Source organism: Rhodotorula graminis (genome assembly GCF_001329695.1).
Source record: "Rhodotorula graminis WP1 unplaced genomic scaffold RHOBAscaffold_7, whole genome shotgun sequence".
NCBI classification, from domain to species: Eukaryota; Fungi; Basidiomycota; class Microbotryomycetes; order Sporidiobolales; family Sporidiobolaceae; genus Rhodotorula; species Rhodotorula graminis.
In genome coordinates this window covers 242,583-263,536 of record NW_017264934.1, presented here as the reverse complement: position 1 = coordinate 263,536, position 20,954 = coordinate 242,583, and the positions used below count along the sequence as shown (strand labels likewise).

The window sequence follows — 20,954 nt, the reverse complement described above, 5'->3', positions numbered from 1 at the left end:
CCTGTCTTCTCTCCCGACCTCGCCAGACTGACGAGGATCCTTGCGTGCAGCGGCGACGACGGCGGCGACTGCGTGCGCAAGAGCGTGACGATTGCGAGCTGCGTCTTCTTCGGAGCTTTCGGCGTCTGTGAGTCTCACTCCCTCCTCCTCCCCCCCCATCGAGCCCTTTGCGAGCTTCGGGACACCTTCAGAGCGTCCCTGACCGTGCCTCGACGCCCTCGCAGACCGCCTCTGTGTCATTCTCGTTGTGTGCGCCCGCTCGGTCCCCTTGCCGTCTCTCCGCATCCTCGGCGACTGACTCTCTCCTCCCCTCTCTCCCTTTTCCCCTCTCTCTGTATCTCTCTCTCGCCCGCATACACAGCTGGCACTTTGACGTGCACTTCAACGAGACGTTCGACAACGTCGCCCCGTCCGCCATGGCCGCCGCCGCGCCGACCCCCTATGCTCCGAGCATGTCGATGGCGCAGTGGGCCGCCGTGCCCTCGCCCGCCGCGTCGATGAGCGCTCCCGCCGGCGCGGCGGGCCACTCGCTGCACTCGCTCGCCAAGGCGCTGCGGCCGACGTGGCCCTCGCGGCGCGACTGGGCCCAGCTCGCGCGGTGGACGCCCGTCGACGACGGCAAGGGCGACGAGCACGACCGCCGCGAGCGAGGCGTGCCGCTCATCGCCGTGTCGCTGCACGACCCGGACCGTGACGGCGGCGGCGGCGACGGCGGGCGGTACGCCGAGCCGGACGACGACGAGCGAGGCGTTCTGTTCGACGCCGACCTCGGCGGCGAGCGGTCGTCCCGCTCGGCCGACGCCAAGGAGCGGGCGAGGGCAGGCGACGACAGCAGCGACCTGTCGTCGTCGAGCGAGGAGCAGTCGTCAGACGACGAGGGCGAGGCGCAGGCGGCGTACGAGGCGCGCAGGGCGGCGAGGCGCTCGGCGCGGTCGACGCCAGCACTCGGCGCAGGTGGAGCGGCAGGGTCTGAGGCGGAGCGCGGGAGGTACGCGCAGGTCTGAGCGAGAGGGCGAGGACGAGGCGTGGGAGCGAGGCGGAGGTAGACAGACACTTTCGAGCAACTTATTCTCGAGCTCTCTGCCTCGCGCGCTCGATGAAATGAAAGACACCGACGTTGCGAGATGACAGAGTGAGAGAGTCGAGAGGAACAAGAGGAGGAGGGAGAGACAGACGAGGGGAGAGAGGGGGACCGAGCAACAAGGGAGGGGAAGAAGGGGTACGACAAAGGGAGAGGTGGGCGATGAACGAGTAGAGACAGGGTATGAGAGATAGTGCGCTATGTACGAGAGAGAGAGAGCCTCAGACGGGCGAGGCGCGGTCGTTAAGGTTGCGGACCTTCATCCACGCGTTGGTCGACAGGTTGTTGTCGTACCCGCGGCGCTCCCACCACTTCTGCGTCTCCTCCTTGTTGGCGACGCTGTCCTCGAGCGCCTCCTCGACCTCGAAGAAGCGGTACTCGATGTCGAGCCCGCTCGCGGCCCACCACTCGAGCGCGGCGACCTGGCCAAACTGGGTCGCGACGACGAGCACCTCCTTGTCGTACGCGAGCGCGAACCGGTTGGCGTGCGCGCGCCACCAGTCGAGGAGCGCAATGTTGCCCGTCTTGGAGATGTGGTGCAGGGCGACCTTGGAGTAGCGCACGGGGAGGCCCGACGCCGCCCACCAGTCGAGGCACACTGCGAGGGCGAGAAGAACGTCAATTGGGTCCTTCTGATACGCTCGAAAGAGAATGAGAGACGCACCGGTCGAGCCCTCCATCGAGGCAAAGTCGAGCTGCGGAGGAAAATGCGCACGTGGGTCGGCCGGGGCACGTTCGAGGAAGAGGGAGGGAGAAGGGGACGCACGACGTTGCCGATCTTGAGCGGGAGTGCGCTGTTCTTCCACCACTCGAGCGAGCCGATCTGACGCTTGAACGTGGCCGAGAGGAGCGCCGCGTCCGAGTAATCTGCGGCGGGTCGTGCGAGAAGGTCAGTCGCGGTCGACGACGAGGAGGGGCAGGGACGGCGAGGACGCACGAAGAGGGACGCCGGACTCGAGCCAGAAGTCGAGCACTGCGGGAGAGAGTGTCGCTGTCAGGATACGCAAGAGGGAGAGGAAGGAGACGCAGAGGGACGCACTCTGGACTTGACCGTGACGGGACGCCTCGTCGATGGCCTCAGCGGTCGTCTTTGGCGAGGGCGACAGGCCGAAGCGCGAGTTCTTGGCCCATTCGAGGACGTCGAGGCGGCCCCAGGCGCTCGCGACGACGGGGAGGAGGTCCTGGCACTGGACGCGGAGCTGGTGCTCGTCCTCGCGCAGGAAGTAGTCGAGGACGTCGACGAGGCTGAGGCGGAGCATGACCCTCGCGCCGAACTGGGTGAGCGTCTTGTGCCCCTCGGCGAGTCGGGCGTACTCGACGGGGACGAGCGAGGCGGTGGTGGCGGCGCGGAGGATGGCGCGGTCGAGCGGGGTTGCGAACTCTTGCCACGGGGCGGGTTCGGGGAGGGCGGTGCGGACGCCGAGGGCGTGGGCGAGTTCCCAGTCCTCGGTGTACTCGAGGATGAGCGACACGAGCTCTTGCGGGAGGCGGCGCGACGCAGAGTGCTCCTGGGGGACGACCTTGACGACGAGGGGCGCGGCGGCCGGGTCGACGGCGGGCGGTGCGGGCATGGCGAGGGTCGGTGGTGAAGGCTGAGGGTGGGTATCGTCGGAGAGCAAGCCGCCCATGGTGCCGGCGTGAGGCAGTTGGCGAGTGAGCGAGGGCGGGCGAGAGCGAGCGAGCTGTCGTCGGCTTGGAACACAAGTCGCGCGCCGAGTCGGGCAATCGCACTGGCGTTTCGCCCAAGTTTCGCCTCACACCTCCCCTCGACCAGCGCGCAGCTCACATCTCGCCCTCGGGCTCGCCAGCTCGACTCAGCACCGACCACCACCACCCTCGCCCGCTGCACCTGCGACTGCACCTTGGGCACTTCCCGCACTCGAGCTCCGCCCTCGACGGCCCACCGCACCGCCTGCGCTCCCTCGCCTCGGGCTCGGCCCTCCGCTCCCTCGTCGTCCGCCCTCATCTCTCGGCGACTATCTCGCCTCGACCACTCGCCTAGCAGGCGCACGCCGCCATGGACGGGCCCTACGCCTTCCCTACGCACCGCCTCGGCCAACTCGACGGTGCGTCTCTCGTCTCCCTGCCCGAGATCGCGCCATCGCCCCCCTCAACTTGCCGAGGCGAGGGCCAGAGGTGGAGACGGTCCCCGCCCTCGCCTCGCCGAGTCGCTCTACCGCCAGCGCACTGCACACCCCGACTCGCACGAGCACCGGACTGACTCGCTCGTGTCCACAGCCGGGAGCGACAAGACGCCGCTCGTCCTGGTCGCGTGCGGCAGCTACTCGCCCGTCACGTTCCTCCACCTGCGCCTGTTCGAGATGGCCCGCGACGACGCGACGTTCAACACCCAGTTCCACGTCATCGGCGGCTACCTGTCGCCCGTCAACGACCGCTACCGCAAGCTCGGCCTCGCGTCGGCCAAGCACCGCGTCGCCATGTGCGACCAGGCCGTCGACGACACGAGTGACTGGCTCATGGTCGACCCGTGGGAGGCGCGCCAGCCGCGCTACCTTCCGACGGCCCAGGTCCTCGACCACTTTGACCACGAGCTCAACACGGTCCGCGGCGGCGCCGACGTCGTCGTCGTCGACCCGCGCACGGGCGAGCGCCGCACCGAGAAGCGCCGTGTCCGCATCATGCTCCTCGCCGGCAGCGACCTCATCCTCACCATGTCCGAGCCGGGCGTCTGGGCCGAGAAGGACGTGCGTCCCCTCTCTCCCCCTCTCTCTCCCTCTCTCTCTCTCCCTCTCCCAAGCAGGACTGACGGCCCTTCTCGCGCGCAGCTGCACCACATCCTCGGCATCTACGGCCTGTACATCATCGAGCGGTCCGAGTCGGAGCTCGACCAGACCATCTTCTCGTCGTCGTCGGTCCACTCGCGCTCGCCGCTCGCCCTGTACCGCCACAACATCCACATGGTCGAGCAGACGGTGCGCAACGACGTGTCGTCGACAAAGGTCCGCCTCTTCATCCGCAAGGGTATGAGCGTCAAGTACCTCATCCCGACCGTCGTCATCCGGTACATCATGCGCCACGGCCTATACCGCACGGCCGACCGGCGGCGCAGCTCGTTGGCGCAGGTCGCCCCGGGTGCGTCGTCGCCCGCGCTCGCAGGCCCGAGCGGGACGAGCACGCCCAGGCCGGCTTCGGCAGCAGCAGCGGCGGCGACGACGGCGGCCGCAGCACCTGCACCTGCGCCGACAGCGGCGGCGGCGGCGCCCGGCGATGCGCACCCGCAGCACGCCGAGGCGGAGCGCGAGCGCGCCAAGGGCCGCGAGGACGAGCGAGGTCGACGAGATGCGGCGTCGTCGTCGCCGGCGGGAGCAGGAGCGGGTCCGGGCGCGGTCGAGGACGCCGAGATGGCGTGCGGGTGAGCTCGGCGCTCGCCGCGCTCGGCGGTGCACGCGTGTGTCGTCCGCGTGCGGGCGGTGGTGGCCCAGGGGTGGCGCAGGAGGGGCCGGTCCGTGTTGTATTCCCCTTGCCCTTCCCTCCTCGCTCGCCCTTGGCGGCGGCGGCGGCGGCGCTTCCACCTCCTTTCCCCTCCCCTTTCGCCCTTTCTGGGATCTTGCCTTTCGCCCCTAGTCCCTGCCCTCGTTGGCTTTGTACAGTTCTCTGCGTCGTGCCCCTCTCTGTGTCCCCCGCTTTGCAACCTCTTAGCTCGCCGATGTCGCCTCATTCGCCCGGCCCGCCTGGAAATTCGAGCACCCGTTGGCTCGTCGAGTGTGGCAGCAACGAACGAGAGGCTCGAGAGAGAGAGAGAACCGCTCTCAAGCGAGGTTGCCGGCCGTTTCCCCTCCTCGGGCGAGCACTTCGACCCTCTGCCTTCATCAGCCCGGTCTCCGCCTCAGCCGCTCAGCGAGCAAGCAGGACCTCGCCTACCAGTCTGCGGTCGATGCTGGCAGGCCTCGTCCCAGGGTTGCTCATCGTCCTCGTCCTGGCGTGGCTCATGCTCTCGCCCTCCTCGTCCTCCGCCCTCACCTCGTCGCCCGCGACCCTCGTCCCGACCCTCGCCGTCGGGGCCCTCCTGCCCGCCATGATCCTCGCCCGCGTCTTCTCGCCCGTGCGGTACTACGCCAAGCTCGTCACCTTCCTCGTCGGCTCGGCGAGCGCCTCTGCGTTTGGCGTCGCGTCGTCCCTTGTCATGGCCGTCCTCGGCCGCCGCGAGGACATCCAGTGGCTCGTCGCACGGTTCCTCAAGTACACGACCGCGCCCCTCCTCGGCGTCAAGTTCCGCGTCGAGGGCGCCGACAAGCTCGAGACGACCCACCCGGCCGTCCTCGTCGGCAACCACCAGACCATGCTCGACCTCCTGTGTGCGCCCCTGTGCCCTCTCTTTCCTCAGCCAGTACCCCGGTGCGAAGCTGATCCGGCTGTGACCTCCCTCGCAGACCTCGGCGCCATCTTCCCGCCCCGGACGACCATCATGGCCAAGCGCGAGCTGCAGTGGGTGCCCATCCTCGGCCAGTTCATGACGCTCGCAAAGGCCATCTTTGTCAACCGCGTCAAGCGCGAGGACGCCATCCGCGTGTTCGACCAGGTCGCAAAGGAGATGAAGCGGCGCGAGGTGCGCCCCCCTCTCTCTCTCTCTCTCTCTCTCTCTCTTCCTCCGCCGCCTGCGAGGACTCGTCAGCTGACTCACAGCCGCACACAGCTGTCGCTCTTCATCTTCCCCGAGGGCACTCGCTCGGCGTCGGCGGCGCCGTCGCTCCTCCCGTTCAAGAAGGGCGCGTTCCACCTCGCCGTCCAGGCCGGCCTCCCCATCGTGCCCATCGTGTGCGAGAACTACGCCCACATCTACTACTCGAAGGCCAGGCGCTTCAACGCGGGCGAGATCGTCGTGCGGGGTGCGTCCACTCTCTCCTCGTCCTCCTCCTCGTTGACGCGAGCGGCAGAACCTGACCTCGAGCCGCACGCACACAGTGCTCGACCCGATCTCGACCGAGGGCGTCACGTCGTCGCACGAAGACATCACGGCCCTGATCGAGCGCACGCGCAACGCCATGCTCGACGCCATTCACCAGCTCGGGCGCGAGCGTCGCGCGCAGCTCGGCGGGCCCGAGGGTGAGCGCGAGGCGCTGCTGCCGCCTACGCCGAGGGCATCGATTGGCGGTACCGAGACCGAGGGCGAGACGGCGAGCGCGCGGTTGCCGGAAGGGACGCAGTAAAAGAGGGTCGGTGCGCGGGTCCGGTTCGAGGATTGTCTAGAGGCGGTATCTGCGTGTTGGCGGGACTTTTCTTGCGTGTGTAGCAGCTGCAGTGGAACGATCGTTCTCTCCCTCTCTCTCGTGCTTGTCCACACACGGTCGAAGAAAGGCGAGACTCGGCGGAGGTCAGTCAGCTTCGCAAAGTCCGGAGGCGGGAGCTCAACTTCATCGCTCTCTGTCACAACTGCAAGAGCCCAGCTCCAGGTGCGCCCGAAAACTCTCACAGCTCTTCAAGGACCACGCTGACCCCTTGAGCGGCGCGCGCAGCACACATGTCGCCCTCTCCCCGAGTGGAGCTGTCCCCGGTCGAGAGCGCCCTGCTCCACCTCGCTTCCGCCCCCGAGCGAGCGTCGCCTGTCGTCCAGGCAGCGTGCAGTGCCGTGCCCGAGCCGGCCTTGACGTCGCCCCTCGCCCACGCCGTCTTCCACCTCGAGCGCAACCAGGTCAGCGGCCGGCTCGAGGCGGGAGTGCGCCTGTCGAGCGACAACATCGGCGACGACGACCAGGCCAAGCAGGAGGACCTCCTCGCACTCGCCGTATCGGCCCTGCACGCCTACGCCCAGGTCAACTGGACCGGCCCGTCCCTCCCCCTCGCGCCTCTCGCCCTCTTCGACCCCGACCAGGTCAAGCAGCTCGAGCCGCCCGCGACCGAGCAGGAGCTCAACGACCTCGCCATCGACCAGCTCGCACTCGGCGGCGAGCCCGTCTACCACCTGTCGAAGCAGACGCCGTTCCTCTACCTCGCCCTCCAGCTCCTCGGCCTCGTCCCCTCCCCCTTTGCCTCGTCCTCGTCCTCCACCGCCTCGACCTCGTCCGCCGCCGCCAACTCGAACGAGCCGTACGGCCCGCAATGGGCAACCCGCCTCCCGTCGCTCGCGACGTGGCGCCTGCGCGCCGGCATCATGTGGCTCAAGATCCTCGACGAGCCCGTTCCCCTGCCCGCCTACATCGCCTCGTCCGCCTCGGCCCTGCGCCTCGCCCTCCCGCACGGCGCCGACCGCGCGACGACGACCCTGTCGCTGTCGCTCCTCGCGACGCTCCTCTCGCGCGCGAGCCCGCACAGCCGCGCCCAGAAGGAGGCGAGCGACCTCGCGCAGCAGGCCGCCGACGAGGTCAAGCTCGAGTGGGAGTTGACGGGCCGCATGGGCAAGCGCACCAAGTGGCAGGTCGACGAGAAGACGCAGCTCGTCGTCCTCGCCCGCGACGAGACGAGCGCGGCGTCGGCGGCGGCGCGAGCGAGCGAGGCCAGGGCCAACGAGGCGGCGAGCGACGGCGAGGCGGGCAAGGCGGTCGTGCCCGAGGTGCTCAACCTCAACGACGACACGCTCCTCGAGAAGACGGCGTTCACCGCGTCCTCGACGGGCGAGGGCCAGGCGGCACCAGCAGCGCCGGCCGCAGCAGGCGACGACGCCGACCCGGCGGCGCTCGGTAGCCTCGACCCGTCCGAGCAGCCGTCGATCTCGCCGTTCTCGCAGGCCGTCCTCCTGTCGCTGTCGCTCGCGACCCTGCCCGCGCCGACCGCCCTCATGCACCTGTCGGCCGACGTCCTGTCGTCGTCCCAGATCAGCGCGTTCGTCGCTCGCGTCCTCGACGACCCGCAGAACTGGTCGGTGCACAGCATGGCGCTCCTCCTGCGGTGCCGAGGCGAGGCGGGCCGGTCCCGCACCGTCGAGCGCGGCGTCCTCCAGATGCAAGCCCTCGTCGACCAGCTCAAGGACGGCTCGCCGACCGAGATCAGCGCCATCTCGTCCGCCGTCAAGGACGCCGACGTCGCCGCCGCGCGAGAGCGCCTCGCCCAGTTCCACGCGCTCAACCTCCCGCCGGCGTGGGAGATGGAGCGCGAGCTCGCCGTCCGGTACACGTCGCTCGGCGTCGTCAAGTCGGCGCTCGACATCTTCACCCGCCTCGAGATGTGGGACGAGGTCGCTCGGTGCTGGATGACGCTCGAGCGGCCCGACCGCGGCGTCCAGGTCATCCGGGACCTGCTCGAGGGCGCCAAGAGCGAGAGCGACGCCGTCATGCACGACCGCAAGGGCGCCGGTGCGCGCACGTTCCGCGGCGGCGAGAAGCGCGAGGCCAAGCTGTGGTGCACCCTCGGCGAGCTCGAGCGCAAGCCCGAGCACTACGAGCGCGCGTGGGAGGTGAGCGGCCACACGTCGTCGCGCGCCCAGCGCAGCCTCGGCGCCGTCTACTTCACGGCGGGCGAGTACGACAAGGTCAAGGTCGCGCTGCGCCTCGCGCTCGGCATCAACCCGCTGTTCCCGAGGACCTGGTTCCTCCTCGGGTGCGCCTCGATGCGCCTCGAGGACTGGGCCGGCGCCCAGGACGCGTTCGGCCGGTGCGTCGGCCTCGACGGCGAGGACTCGGAGAGCTGGAGCAACCTCGCGAGCTGCCACCTGCGGCGCGGCGAGCTCGAGGGCGACACGCGCGAGGTCGCCGCCGGCGGTGCCGCCGCCGAGTGGGACGAGGAGCTCGACGAGGCGCCGACGGTCCCGGACGTCGTCGCCGCCGACCCGTCTGCGCCTGCGGCTGTCGTCGCTCCCGGCGAGGAGGACGGTGCGGCACCCGTCGTCACGCTCCCGTTCTCGCGCAAGCGGGCCGCGTTCCAGTGCCTGCGCCAGGCCATCAAGTACTCGTACGACTCGTGGCGCCTGTGGTACAACTACATGGTCGTCTCGATGGACGTCGGCGAGCTGAGCGAGGCGTGCCGGGCCCTCGAGCGCATGGTCCGCATGCGCATCGACAAGGACGGTGAGAACGCCGTCGACCTCGAGGTCCTCGAGAAGCTCGTCGACGCCGTCACGCGCGGTCACGACGACGACGGCACGACGGCCTCGTCGGCAAACGGTGGCGGCGAGGTGAGCGTCAACCCCAACTTTGGCAAGGGCCTGTACCGCCCCGTCGCCCACCTCGTCGAGACGACCATCCTCCCTCGCATCAACGACTCGCCTCGCATCTTCCGCGCCCACGCCCGCCTCGCCCTGTGGCAGGGCGACTACGCCGCCGCGCTCGACGCCCACCTCAAGGCGTACCGCGCCGGCGTCGTCACCGACTCGACGGTCGAGCACGACCGGGCCAAGTTCGTCGACGCGGCCGAGCAGGTCGACTCGCTCGTCAGCATGCTCGAGAACTATGGCGACAAGGAGCGCAAGGACGGGTCGGGCCTCGTCGCGCCCGACTGGAAGTTCCAGGCGAGGAGCCTCGTCAGGACGTTCCTCGGCCGGACTCGGAGCGCTTTCGAGGACGAGCCAGAGTACGAGCGTCTCAAGGAGCTCGTCAAGGAGTTGCGCTAGACGAGGCTCTCTCGGTTGTTGTAGACAGATAGATCTCGCACTGCAGCTTTTTCTACGATCATCGTCGCCTTCGTGCTCGCCCGTCTCCCTCCTCGAACGTGCCCGTCACTCCTCCTCCTCCCTCACTTCCGCCTCGCGACGAACAGATCCGTCTCGTACGGGTAGGCAAAGATGCCCTGCTCCTCGTCGATCCACTCGCGGCCCTCGCCACGCCGAATCGTCTCGCGCAAGCGCTGCTCGAGGTCCGAGCGCTCCGAGTCGGTGAGCGCCGTGATGTAGCTCTTGCTGAAGACGCGGTCGACGGCGAGAGCCTCGGTCGTCGGGAGGGCGCGATGGACTGTGGGAGAGCGAGAGAAGGTCAGAGCGAGAGCAAGAGAGAAAGAGAAAGGGAGGGGGAGGGACGGCAAGGACGCACACTTGGCGTGCGACGGCTCGGTGAACAGGTCGTGATAGTCCTGCTCGGCGTACATCTTCTTCCAGAGGCCGTGTCGGTACTGCGGCGTGTCTGCAAGAGGGCCGTAATGTGAGTCTCTTGGCCCGGTCGCAGGATCGAGAGAGGGAAAGCGAGACGTACCGCTCTCGAACTGCTCGTACGCGTCGCGCAGCCCTGCGACCCAGCCGACGTTGCGGTCCTCGAGGTTCCAGATGAGGCACCATGCGCCGCCGGGCTTGAGGATGCGCCCGATCTCGCGGACGGCGCTCGTCTGCGAGGTACCCGTCCAGTGCCAGGCCTGCGCGTGGAGAGACAGAGAGTCAGGCTCGTGCGACGGGTCGAGGAGAGATGAGGGGGCTCACCTGCGCAATGACGACCTGCGGGGCTCAAGTGCGCGTAAGAAAGGTGACAGAAGGGAGGAGGAAAAGGAGAGAAGGGAGCTTTGACGCACCAAATCCGCCTCGCCGTCGCCGACCGGGACCTTGTCGAACGCTCCATCGACACAGCTCACCTGTATCCCGCTCTTGAGAAGCCCCTCCTTCTCGAGACCCTTGTCAAACCCGGCCCGCATGCCCTCGCTCGGCTCGACCGCCGTCAACCTCGCGACCCTCTTGCCGCCCTCGTTCTTCTCGCGCTCAAGCGCGGCTTGAAGGAAGCCACGCGTGAACAGGCCGGTGCCGGAACCGAGCTCGACGACGTGTGCGCCTTGAGGCGAGGGTGGGAGGAGGTCGAGGATCTGGGCGTGTGCTTGGGCAGGATAGGTCGGACGAGCGCGGTCGTACAGGCCCGAGGCACCTGATGCAGGGTCTTTTGTGGTCAACTTGCGGTCGCGGGATGCGAGCGCGGGGCTACGGCGCCAGGACGACGAGCACCTCGCGGTCCGTCGGCCGAGAGGGAGGAGGGAGGGAGAGGGAGCGCACCTGACTTGGAGAAGTTGCTGGTCGCAAAGTCCTTGTGGTCCTTGTGCTGCTGAGCCATCGGTGCTGCACTGGCGGAGCTTGACGGTCGAGCTAGACGAGTGCCGAGGTACAGGAGTGGGGTCGGGGTGACGAGGAGGCGAGGCACGAGAGCTAGGCGGGTGCGGCTGGATGCGAGGCGGGAGCTGCAGGTGTGGCGTGCGAGCATGCAGCAGGTGTGTGGTGCGAGCGAGAGAAGTGCGAGGGGCAGCTCTGGCGCCATCTCGAGTACTTCCGTCCGCGGCCGAAAGCCAAACTTGGCTCCGACGCGCCTCACCTCTCCCTCGGACTCGCTCTTGACTCGCGTACGAGGTGTTCCGCTCCCGTCCGAGAAGCGACGACCGCCGACGCAGGTGCGGCGAAGCGAGGCGTGGCGGCAGGGTCCGAGCGGGCGGGCAGTCAACGCTCGTTCACTTCTTTGCGCTCGTTGTCGCGCTCGAGAAGTCACCGCGAGCGCAAAGCTTGTCGAGAGAGAGAGCCGCAGGTGCATGCCACGGGCAGCACGCGAGCGTGTGCAGCGGGGCCGCGAGATGACGGCGAACGTCTCGCGGACGAAGCGCACTTGTCGAGCTCCCCGCTGTTCTCGCAGACCTCGCTCTCGTACGATCCACGACCGCGCAGACGATAAAGAGAATGCAAAGATGCGCTACAGCTGTCCTCGCTCAAAAGCCCGACGCGAGGCGGCGAGCCTCGGGGACAAAGCGTGCGCGCGACGCCTCGCCGAGCGAACGGCGCTCGACGGCCGGCGGCGGGTTGTACCTGCCCTGCCCATGGATGCCGGGTGCGCTCTGTGGAGGGACATGGGCGTGCGAGTCAGTCGAACGCCCGTGTCGGCGAGGGAGAGGGCGAGAGAAAGAGGGGAGAGGGACCGTGCGGCGCACCTGCAGGACTTGCTTGACCCAGTCGAGCGCATGCTTGATCGACTTGGCGGCGACAGGGCTGCCCGAGTGGTCGTCAGGTCGTGCGTGCTCCTTGCACCACTGCGCGACCTCGCGCGCGACGTCGGTGCCGAGTGCGCCCTGCTCGACAAAGGCCCTTGCCGCGACGATGTCGGCGCCGGGTGCTGCGTCGGCGAAAGCGATCCATGACGACTCGTTGACGCCTTGAGCGTGCGTCGGTTCGGCCTTGGAGATGTCGGCGAGGAGCGCGAGAGCGAGGACCTCAGCGACAACGACCTTGTCGTGGACGTGGGCGGCGTGCGGGTTGGCGAGGCGGTGCGCAGCGGCGTCGCGAAGCTTGAGGACGCTCGTGAGGAGGATGTAGGGGCCGGTCGAGACGAGGGGAAGGAAGCTCGCGCCGCCCGAGGACGAGGTTTGCCAAAAGAACTTGTCGACGTGGGTGCGCCTGGGCGCGACGAGGGCTTTGTCCGTGTCGACCTGGATCTCGTAGTCCACGACAGACTCTTGATGCCTGTGGATAGAAGGAGCGTCAGGGTGGAGGCCGGATGCCCTCGCAGGGAGAGAGGCGACTTGCGCTCGAGCGCTCGGGTCGCTGACGAACATGAGCCTGCCGCCGGCCGAGGTGATGTGCTGCGTCGATCCAGGTCAGTCACATGCACGAGGCGATACGAAAAGCCTGGGTGCTCACCGCGACATGCGAGAGTGCTCGTCGATCGGCCCGCTCGAGTTCGACGACTTGCTGGTCATCGACCTCGTCAAAGACGACGGGCATGATGGACACGCTGCGTATCGACGACATGGTCAGTTATCGGGTCGACTGAGGCGGCGTGTGAGAGGTGGGCGGACCTCAGGTAGTGCGACGGAACGAGGACCTTGCGCGCGAGTCGGGTGGACTCGCACTTCATGTCGTTCATGAGCTCGCACGCCGCCGCCAACCCTGTCGACGAGGGCGAAGGTCAGTCACTGACTGTGCCTCGAGAGCAAGAGAGTCAAGGGAGGACAGGGCGACGCACCAGTGAGCGCATAACTCCTCTCGCCACTGTCGGGCGCGACGGCCTGGTGCGCCTCGCACGCGGCGTCGAAGCCTTGCACGACCCACACGCCGATCTGGCCGACCTTCGACATCGAGCACCGCGGCGCATGGGCGAGGTCCTCCTCCATCTTGTCGAGGAGAACGAGCGAGGGAGAGCAAGGGCGGAAAGGCCGGAAAGGCCGGAAAGGCGCGGTCGAGCGACGAGACGATCGCCCTCGGCGAGCACGGTCGGCCGAGGACTTTCCGTAGCGTGACGGGCGACGAGGGGCGGGCGTACGACGGAAAGCGGCGAGAGTGCGGGCGATGAGGAGAGGGGAGCGGACGCTCGAGCGAGAGGTGCGAGCGCGGCGACGAACGTCTGCGGGCGAGCGAGCGACTCAGTCAGTCGCCTGTCGCGCCTCGAGTGAGGAGTAAAGAGAGAGGGGACGCACCTCGTTGATGGTGTCGAGGGCTGGACGGCGGTCGAGCCTCTCTGAGGGACGATCGAGCGGAACGAGGGAAGGAAGACAACATCGTTGCAAGTGTACGGAGGGGAAGGGGTAGGGAGGGGAGGAGCTCAGAAGTGCACGCGCACACAGGCGCTCATGTGCGAGACAACAGGGCAGTACGGGCACTTGAGGGTGCTGCGGGCGGGCGAGAGGAGGGAGGGACGAGAGAGGTCAGTGGACGTCGCTACAACCGACCATGCGTGCCACTCCACTCTACTCGACCATAGTCGAGCAGGGGGAGCACGATAGAGAGAGGGAGAGAGAGAGGAACGAGCGCGACGCACGGGGTTCCCCTCGCGAGCCTTTGGAGGCTCTCACGAGCGATGACGTGGCCGCACGGGAGCAGCATGGGCGGGTTCTGCGCCGAGCTCTGCTCCTTCGAGACGGGGCACGCAAAGATCGAGTGGAACCGGTACGGGAGGGGGAGCGGGATCTCGACCTGCAGACGAGGGCGAAAGGGGAAGGGTGCGTGCAAGGGTCGTCAGTCCCGGCGTCTCTGCCGCAGAGACAAGCAGGTGTGCGCGAGCGCATCCTGATGGGCTCAGGCTGAGAGGAAAGGTGAACTGGCGACGCACAGGCAATTCCCCGACCGCGCTCCACTCGGTCCGCTTCTCCTTCATGACGGCGCGCACCTTCATGATCTTGGCGAGCGCTCCTCCACCGCCGACGTCCGTCACGACGGTGAGCGGGCTCTCGCTCGGGAGGCCGCAGCCCTCGAGGAACGCCGTCGCGAACTTGGCGGCGAGCGCGCTCGTTGACCGGGCGCGCGCCTCGGGGAGGAACAGGGCGCCGTACGGCGACGCGACGAGGCGCTCGAGCGGGAGGTACAGGGGGCAGGTGAGGAGGGCGCAGATGTCGTGCGCGCGGGCGGGCGTCATGAGGCGGCGGAAGTGGCGGCCGCCGTAGTCGAGCGCGGCGCGGACGTGAGGCGGCGGCGGCGGCGAGTGCGCGCTCGACGGGTCGCCCTGACCGCCGGGCAGGGACGCGAGGGACGACTTGCGCCGGGCGAGGGAGCCGAGACGAGGCTCGCTCGGGCCCGGGGCCGACGTCGACGCCGTGTCGGTCTCCATCGCGTCCGAGGCGCCTCCTCGTGCTGCCGCCGCCGTCGCCGCAGCTGCCGCCGCGTCGCTCGATGAGCCGGCGAGGACGATGCGGATGAACTCCTCGCGGCGCAGGGCGTACTCGAGCTCGTGCCCCGGGTCGGCGTCGGGGCCGCGTCGGTCGACCCAGTCGAGGGCGCGGGTGCACGTGCCGTCGCGCAGCTCGGCCAGGATGGCGTGGAGCTCGCGCAGCTGGGCGAGGAGGGCGTCGGTGAGCTCGGGCGGTGTGGGGGTGCCGGACTCGGTGAGGAAGGTCGAGAGGGCGTCGAAGGCGCCGAGGCGGGCGAGGTGGGTCGCGATGGTCTGGTTGAGGGCGACGGCGACGTCGGGTGACGAGAACGGGGTCGGGTCGTCGAGGTCGAGGGATGCCGACGAGGTCGAAGCGGCTGCTGCTGCTGCTGCAGGGTCGGGTGCGAGGGCGGCGAGTTGCGGGTGGAGCGACGCAGGTGGGGGAGGTCGAGGAGGAGGAGGGAAGAGGGGCGGCGGCGGCGGCCCAAAGCGCTGCGAGGGGGACGCACGAGTCAGTGGCGGTCGTGTGAGTCTGTAGGGAGGCGTAGGGCGTACCTTGTCGGCGGATTTGGCGAGGCGCGAGATGGCGGCTGCCCAGTCCTTGTGTAGCTGAGCGCTCTGGGCGTTTGTCGTCTTGAGGAACGAGCTGAGCGGGAGGAGGTCGTCTCCGAGGCTCGAGCCGTGTGTCGGTTCGAGGGGCGCAGGGCCGTCTCGAGGCGAGTCGGTGGATGGTGGTGGTGGGGGCGAGGCGAGGTGGGCTCGCGCGTGCTCGAGGCGGGCGAGGATGGCCTCGACGTGGCTCAGGTTGCCCTCGTGAGCAGCTCGGGCCCTGTGCCGCACTTGGTCGAGCTCGTCGGCGAGCGAGTCCATTGTGGGTGGAGCGAGATGAGGACGGCGACGACGACGACGACTGCTCCTCCTTCTCCCATACTGCCAGCCATGTGAATCCCTGCTCCCTCTCAGTCTACTCACAGAGCCAAGCTCACACCTGCCCGCACGCCGCAACAGGGCCCCGACTCCTCGCTACAGCGTCGAACCCTCGCCCTCTCAGCCCGTCAGTCCCGCCCTCTCGCCTCGCCCGAGCATGCATGGTCCACCCGTGCAGCTCGAGCTGCACTGTGTGCACGCGCTGACCCCCTCGCTGTCCCCGCAGTACACCGCCGACGAGTTCAACTTCGCCGACGCGCCCCGACCCTTCCGCAACCCCAACTACTCGCGCCCGGGCCAGGGCGCCGGCCAGGGCAAGCGCAACAAGTCGCTCAAGCAGATCCTCGCCCTCGAGCGCGAGCGCGTCGACCGCCTCCTTGAGGACCGCAAGCTGCGCGTCCTCGCCAGCATCGACGAGGACCTCGGGCCCGCACCCACGCCCGCGCAGGACGCCGACATGCAGGGCGAGGGGACGGCTGCGGCGAGGGAGCCGACAGAGGCGGACATTGCGAGAGCGGCAGAGACCGAGAGGAGGCTGCAGGACGCGTTCCAGGAGGTCATCAGCTGTGCGTCCCTCTCTTTCCTCGTCCCTCTCAGGCTTCCTCGAGCCACGTCGACTGACTTCCCTCACGTCGAGCAGACGCGTCTATTGAGGCGCCGCCGAGCTTGCTGCCGCAGAAGCGCTACTGCGACGTGACCGGCCTCGAGGTGCGTCGCTTCCTCCCTCCTCCCTCGCCTCGCGCCGACCCTCGGTCGGGACTCGTCAAGGGTCACCTCGTCGACAGCCTCGAGCCTCTCGCGACACGCCGTCTGTCGTCCGTGACTGACGCTGCTCGTCTTCCCTCTCTCCTTCCCTCCTCCCTCGACGCGCCCGTCCTCGCTCTCGCAGGCCAAGTACACCGACCCCAAGTCGACGCTCCGGTACCACAACCCCGAGGTGTACGACGTCCTGCGCACGTTCCAGCCGGCCGTCATCCAGGCCTACTTGGCCGTCCGGGGCCAGGGCGTCGTCTTGCGCTGAGTCGAGCGGGCCCGTGCGGGACGAGGGCCGTGACGAGGTGTAGCTCGTTGTTGTTGTATGCTCTCTTCTTCCTTCTCTCTTCCTCGCCATCGCGAGAGGTGCGCAAGGGTACGGAAAGCGAGCACGAGAGGGCAGCTCGCAAGACGGTCGAACAGGCCTGAGCGTTCGAGAGGCCCGTCTCGAGTTGCGGCGTCACAAGCAAAGCCACGCTCTCTCTCTCTCGTGCACGGGGTGTCGGCATCTCGCTCATGAGCTGCGCAGAAAGCGCTGAGCAGAAAGAGCCGAGCGGCCGTCTCGGAAAGGAGGACGAGGTCCGAGCCTCTCTCTCGTCGAGCGCGCCTTGCTCTCGCCGACTCGCCGCTGGACAGCTGCACAGTACATCGTTGCACGCCCGCTCTACTGCCCACCGCGACGCCTGAAAACCGTCGCCTTGTCGGACCCTCGCGGCACGGGCGCGCACCTCGCGGCCTCGCTGCGCACCTCGAGGCCCGTTCCGTGAAGGGCCGCGTCGAAAGCCGAGTCGAACTCGACGTGGACGTGTGTCGGCGGTCTGGCGCCGTGGAAGATTTGGAGGCAGTAGGTGGTCGAGCGAGGGGGAGCGCTGCGGCAGGAGGCGATGACGGTCCTTGGCGACACGAGCGCGCGCCACAACACGGCGGGTGCGCCGGCGGCGAGGTAGGCGCCGGCACCTTCAGGGAGGTTTGCTGCGGGGTGCGGGAGAGGCGGGTCAGGGTGGGGCTTGCGGAAAGGGAGGAAGGGAGAAGGGGAACGAGCGTCTGACGCACGGGACCTCGAATCGAGCACGAACGGCGCCGGCTCGCCCTGGCTGCCCAGCTGGCCGTTGCTCCACAGTAGCGCCGCGTGCGTGTACTCGGGTCCGCGAACGCCTTTGATGGGCACGAGCGTCGGCCCGGCGAGCGTCGCGATCCCGCGTGCTCCGTCGGCTGTCGCGACCCAGCCGAGCGGCGACGACAGGACGGGCACGCGGACCGCGGGGCACACGATCTTGAGCGGGTTGGCCGACGTTCCATCACCGGTATCGGGCCGGAAGATCATCGGCCGACCGGGCTGGTGCGCTGGCAGGTGCCAGGCGTTCTGGCGGAGGGGAGGCGGCAGGACCTGATGGACGAACCACTCGCGGAAGCGAGCGATGATGACGTGCCCATGCATAGCTGCAAACTGTCGAGAGGACAAGGAGTCAGCGTTGCTAAAGAGAGACGGGCCAAGGACGAGAGGGAGGAGGGAAAGAGGAGGAGAGAGGGACGCACCGCTCGAGACAGGTCCTCGTTGGCGTCGCCGTGCAGGCTCGACAGGCCAATTGCGCTCATGCCCCGCTGCGCAATGAGGTGTTGCGCGCGTGCGGCTGGACGGGCAAAGCGTGTCAGGATCGTGCTCGAGCAGGTTTCTCGACGAGGGCGAGAGGACGTACAGCTCAAGCGGTCGCGGTTCGGCTCGGGCTCGTCGATAGCTGTGGGCCAGGTGCTTCAGTCTCCTGCAGAAGAGAGGCTCGCGACGAGAGGGCGGGCCGACGCACCAGGGATCATGGAAGGGAGCCGTCTCTTCGGCGGGTTGAGCGCGGGCTCGAGTGGCTCGCGCTTGTTGAGGAACTTGAGATTGTCGGGCAGGAGAAAAATGCGAGGTTCTGCGACGCGAGGAGGGTGTCAGTCGCTGAGTTGAGAAATCGCAAGGAGGATGCGACGCACCGCGAGGACCAGGGTGGCCGAGCGGACGGCGCTGCGGCCCCTCGTTCAAGTCGGCGAGTACGCGACTCATCTTGACGCGAGAGCTGTGCAGCAAGATGCAGCGAGGAAAAGAAGCTCGCAGCGAGGGCGAGCTGCAAAGGGCCCGCGAGCCATCGCCGAGGCCGGAAAGTCCGCGGGCGGACGAGCGCAGTGAGAGGAACCCGCCGCCCCGCCGGCCGAGCAAGCGGACGGACAGGGGCCCGCTTCGAGTAGGTGCGTGCGTGAGCTTGTGCGTGCTGCCTCGCTCGCACGCGAGTCGGCGCGAGCGGTGGGCGCGAGCAGAGGGAGCGCGATTCCGAGGTTGGCGGACGACGGCGTGAAAGCTGAGGCCGAGCAGCCGCAGAGGCATCGATGGCGCAAGTGGGCGGGGGCGCGGGCGAGGGAGGTGTCGAGCGGGCGAGGGAGGAGGAGGAGGAGGCGGAGCCAGGGAGGCGGCAGAGGTTCTGTCGAGGGAGGAGAGGAGTGCAAGGCGTTTGCGAGGTCAGCTGGGGCACAGAGAAAGACTGGAGAGATGGTCGGCGCACCGTGGTGGAGCGTGGAGGCGATCGCGAGGTGATGAGGACGAGGTCGGGTGTGGTGGTCGAGCGCGGGGCGCGGGCAGTGGCGAGTCGGGTGGGCGGTTGCCTGACAAGGCTGGGGGCCGGTGTGTGCTGCAGCAGAGCCAGCAGGAGGCCGTGGTCGACGAGGAAGAGGGGGGGACGCCGGACGAGGCCGATCGCACAACTGGACCGCATCCGGCGTCCATTCACCGCTCTCACCTCGTCGCTCGAAGCTGCTCGTCACCTGCCCCACGCTGCAGTGTGCCCACATCTACACGCCCAACCGTGCACCATCCACCTCAAGTCCCGCCTCGTCGCTCCCTCGAGGTGCGCCCCCGTCGTCCTCGCTCCTCGCGGTCGACCGTCTGTCGTCCGCTCGCAGGAGAACGCGCGTGCTGACAGCGCCTCTCGTTGCGCAGCCACTGCAGCCGGCCCAGACGATCGGGCGCGCACAACTTCAACGCCCGACGACCGGCAATTGACGGCCCAAACGGACCAGTTCGTTCGCTTCCCTCTCTCTTGAACGGACCACGCCAAGCCTGACACCCTCCTGTTCCGCAGCCACGCACCTCTCACCTCTCTCTTCCCTCGTCCATCCTTCCCTCTCCCTTCCCTCGTCCCTGGTCCCTCGTTCCCTCACCTCGACCCGATCATGCGCCTGAGCCTCCTCGTCGTCGCCGCTGCGGCCGCCGTCGCGTCGGCCACCAAGGTCATCCTCCCTCTCTACGAGTGGAGCGAGGACTGCTGGCCAGAGCTTCAGCAGGCAGCGTGCGTCCCCCTCCCTTTCCCCTCTTCGAAGACGAGCCCGATTCTGACTTTTGCCCTCGCGCCTTCCCTCCCCTCCCTTTCCGCCGTCACAGCGCCGAGAACCCGTCCCTCGAGTTCATCCTCATCTTCAACCCTAACTCGGGGCCCGTCACCGACCCGACCGACCCGTCCATGTACTGCGTCCCTCGCCTGCGCAAGCTGCTCCCGACCTCGACCTTCATCGGCTACGTCCCGACCGGCTACGGCGACCGCGCCGCCGCCGCCGTCAAAGCCGACGTCGCGACGTACAAGAAGTGGAGCTCGATCAAGGTCGACAAGGCCGGCTCGACCGCCAAGCTCGACGGCATCTTCTTTGACGAGGCGGCGTGGGACCCGACCAAGACCAACCTCGCGCTCTACTCGGGCTACGCCAACGCCGTGAGGGCAGCTTTCGGCTCCAAGGGCAAGAGCACGGTGCGTCGTCAGGTTTCTCCTCGTCGTTCCTGTCGTCGTGCCCCCTTTCCTGACGAGCCGGCCACACGCAGGTCGTGTTCAACCCGGGCACGGTCGTCAGCGCCAACTTCTACAAGTACGCCGACATCGTCGTCTCGTTCGAGACGTACGCCAACGAGTGGAAGGGGTGCGTCGCACTCGGTCCGCTCCTTCTCTCGCCGTCGCGACGTACTGACGCCCGGACCTCTCCCTCTCCCTCTCTTTCTTCTCGCGCAGCACCGCCTCGCTCCCCTCGTCCGCCCTCGTGCCCAAGTCGGCCATCATGCTCCACACGTACACGGGCAACGCCTCGACCGCCCTCGCGGCCACCGTCCGCCAGATCGTGCCGCGCGCCGCCGCCGTCTTCATCACCGACGTCTCGCTCGACAAGGAGGACGTCTACAAGCGCTTTGGCGCCAACTGGCTCGCGTTCTGCAAGGACGTCGCTCGGTACAGCGCGTGAGGGTGCGGCGAGAGGGCGAGGGAGGACGCGAGGGGTCGTCGCGGCGGGCCGCAGCGACCGGTCGGTGGACAGAGGCTCGCATTTCACCTTGCGTAGACTATTCTTGCACAAGTTGCCGTCCTCAATCGTCCCTCTCAGGCTGTGAGAGCGAGAGCGGGCACGACGGGCAAGCGAGAGCGGCCAGAAAGGGCGAGCCAACGCCTCGACTCAACTTGAGAAGGTCGACTCGCGCAAAGCTTTCTTCTCGCAAAGCAGTCCAGGTGGCGAGAAGCTCGCAAGTTCACGCGAGGGAGACGAGGGATGAGATTCAGGCCTATGCGGCGGGAGAGAGAGGGAAAGGGCGCTACAGAGGACGAGGTCGGGCGAGGAGGAAGATGCGCAGTATCGAACGCCCACCGCGGCTCCGAGCTCTCCCTCTACGCCGTCGACCCTCGCCGCAGAGTCTGCACACGCTCGGCTCCTCGCTGTGTCGCGACGAAAGGCGCCTTGCCGAGCGAGCTCGGCGCCGACTGCCCGAGGAGCCG

General features: G+C 68.2%; 9 protein-coding genes across 9 annotated transcripts; 5 read left to right on the top strand and 4 right to left on the bottom strand.

The window, feature by feature from the left end:
• Window positions 1–1,097: 1,097 nt before the first annotated feature.
• Window positions 1,098–2,709, bottom strand: RHOBADRAFT_53650 (uncharacterized protein; the record flags this gene model as incomplete). Its single annotated transcript, XM_018416933.1, has 5 exons — window positions 1,098–1,679; window positions 1,746–1,776; window positions 1,848–1,948; window positions 2,019–2,054; window positions 2,121–2,709. 5 exons carry the CDS (start codon window positions 2,707–2,709, stop codon window positions 1,303–1,305), a joined length of 1,134 nt encoding a protein of 377 aa, XP_018270743.1. The 3' UTR covers window positions 1,098–1,302.
• Window positions 2,710–3,330: 621 nt separating this feature from the next.
• RHOBADRAFT_15055 (uncharacterized protein) lies at window positions 3,331–4,458 on the top strand (the record flags this gene model as incomplete). Its single annotated transcript, XM_018412237.1, has 2 exons — window positions 3,331–3,786; window positions 3,868–4,458. Coding segments are annotated over 2 exons (1,047 nt in total), but the record flags the coding sequence as incomplete, so codon positions are not given.
• Window positions 4,459–5,030: 572 nt separating this feature from the next.
• Window positions 5,031–6,249, top strand: RHOBADRAFT_14902 (uncharacterized protein; the record flags this gene model as incomplete). Its single annotated transcript, XM_018412222.1, has 4 exons — window positions 5,031–5,397; window positions 5,473–5,648; window positions 5,736–5,928; window positions 6,005–6,249. 4 exons carry the CDS (start codon window positions 5,031–5,033, stop codon window positions 6,247–6,249), a joined length of 981 nt encoding a protein of 326 aa, XP_018270741.1.
• Window positions 6,250–6,560: 311 nt separating this feature from the next.
• On the top strand, window positions 6,561–9,641 carry RHOBADRAFT_36612 (uncharacterized protein; the record flags this gene model as incomplete). Its single annotated transcript, XM_018413370.1, has 2 exons — window positions 6,561–7,052; window positions 7,125–9,641. The coding sequence occupies 2 exons, from the start codon at window positions 6,561–6,563 to the stop codon at window positions 9,579–9,581; spliced, it is 2,949 nt and encodes a 982-aa protein (XP_018270740.1). The 3' UTR covers window positions 9,582–9,641.
• A 62-nt stretch (window positions 9,642–9,703) lies between these two features.
• On the bottom strand, window positions 9,704–10,810 carry RHOBADRAFT_15188 (uncharacterized protein; the record flags this gene model as incomplete). The annotated part of the gene is made up of 4 exons (XM_018412243.1): window positions 9,704–9,918; window positions 9,997–10,086; window positions 10,156–10,339; window positions 10,466–10,810. Coding segments are annotated over 4 exons (834 nt in total), but the record flags the coding sequence as incomplete, so codon positions are not given.
• Window positions 10,811–13,396: 2,586 nt separating this feature from the next.
• On the bottom strand, window positions 13,397–14,268 carry RHOBADRAFT_36607 (uncharacterized protein; the record flags this gene model as incomplete). Its single annotated transcript, XM_018413369.1, has 3 exons — window positions 13,397–13,525; window positions 13,675–13,829; window positions 13,966–14,268. 3 exons carry the CDS (start codon window positions 14,266–14,268, stop codon window positions 13,459–13,461), a joined length of 525 nt encoding a protein of 174 aa, XP_018270738.1. The 3' UTR covers window positions 13,397–13,458.
• Window positions 14,269–15,583: 1,315 nt separating this feature from the next.
• On the top strand, window positions 15,584–16,506 carry RHOBADRAFT_53644 (uncharacterized protein; the record flags this gene model as incomplete). The annotated part of the gene is made up of 4 exons (XM_018416932.1): window positions 15,584–15,598; window positions 15,653–15,992; window positions 16,067–16,134; window positions 16,316–16,506. 4 exons carry the CDS (start codon window positions 15,584–15,586, stop codon window positions 16,445–16,447), a joined length of 555 nt encoding a protein of 184 aa, XP_018270737.1. The 3' UTR covers window positions 16,448–16,506.
• Window positions 16,507–16,843: 337 nt separating this feature from the next.
• RHOBADRAFT_53643 (uncharacterized protein) lies at window positions 16,844–18,220 on the bottom strand (the record flags this gene model as incomplete). The annotated part of the gene is made up of 6 exons (XM_018416931.1): window positions 16,844–17,151; window positions 17,233–17,626; window positions 17,716–17,810; window positions 17,877–17,915; window positions 17,982–18,089; window positions 18,151–18,220. 6 exons carry the CDS (start codon window positions 18,218–18,220, stop codon window positions 16,844–16,846), a joined length of 1,014 nt encoding a protein of 337 aa, XP_018270736.1.
• Window positions 18,221–19,380: 1,160 nt separating this feature from the next.
• Window positions 19,381–20,430, top strand: RHOBADRAFT_44204 (uncharacterized protein; the record flags this gene model as incomplete). The annotated part of the gene is made up of 4 exons (XM_018414369.1): window positions 19,381–19,496; window positions 19,589–19,949; window positions 20,021–20,115; window positions 20,205–20,430. The coding sequence occupies 4 exons, from the start codon at window positions 19,381–19,383 to the stop codon at window positions 20,428–20,430; spliced, it is 798 nt and encodes a 265-aa protein (XP_018270735.1).
• Between the last annotated feature and the right edge of the window lie 524 nt (window positions 20,431–20,954).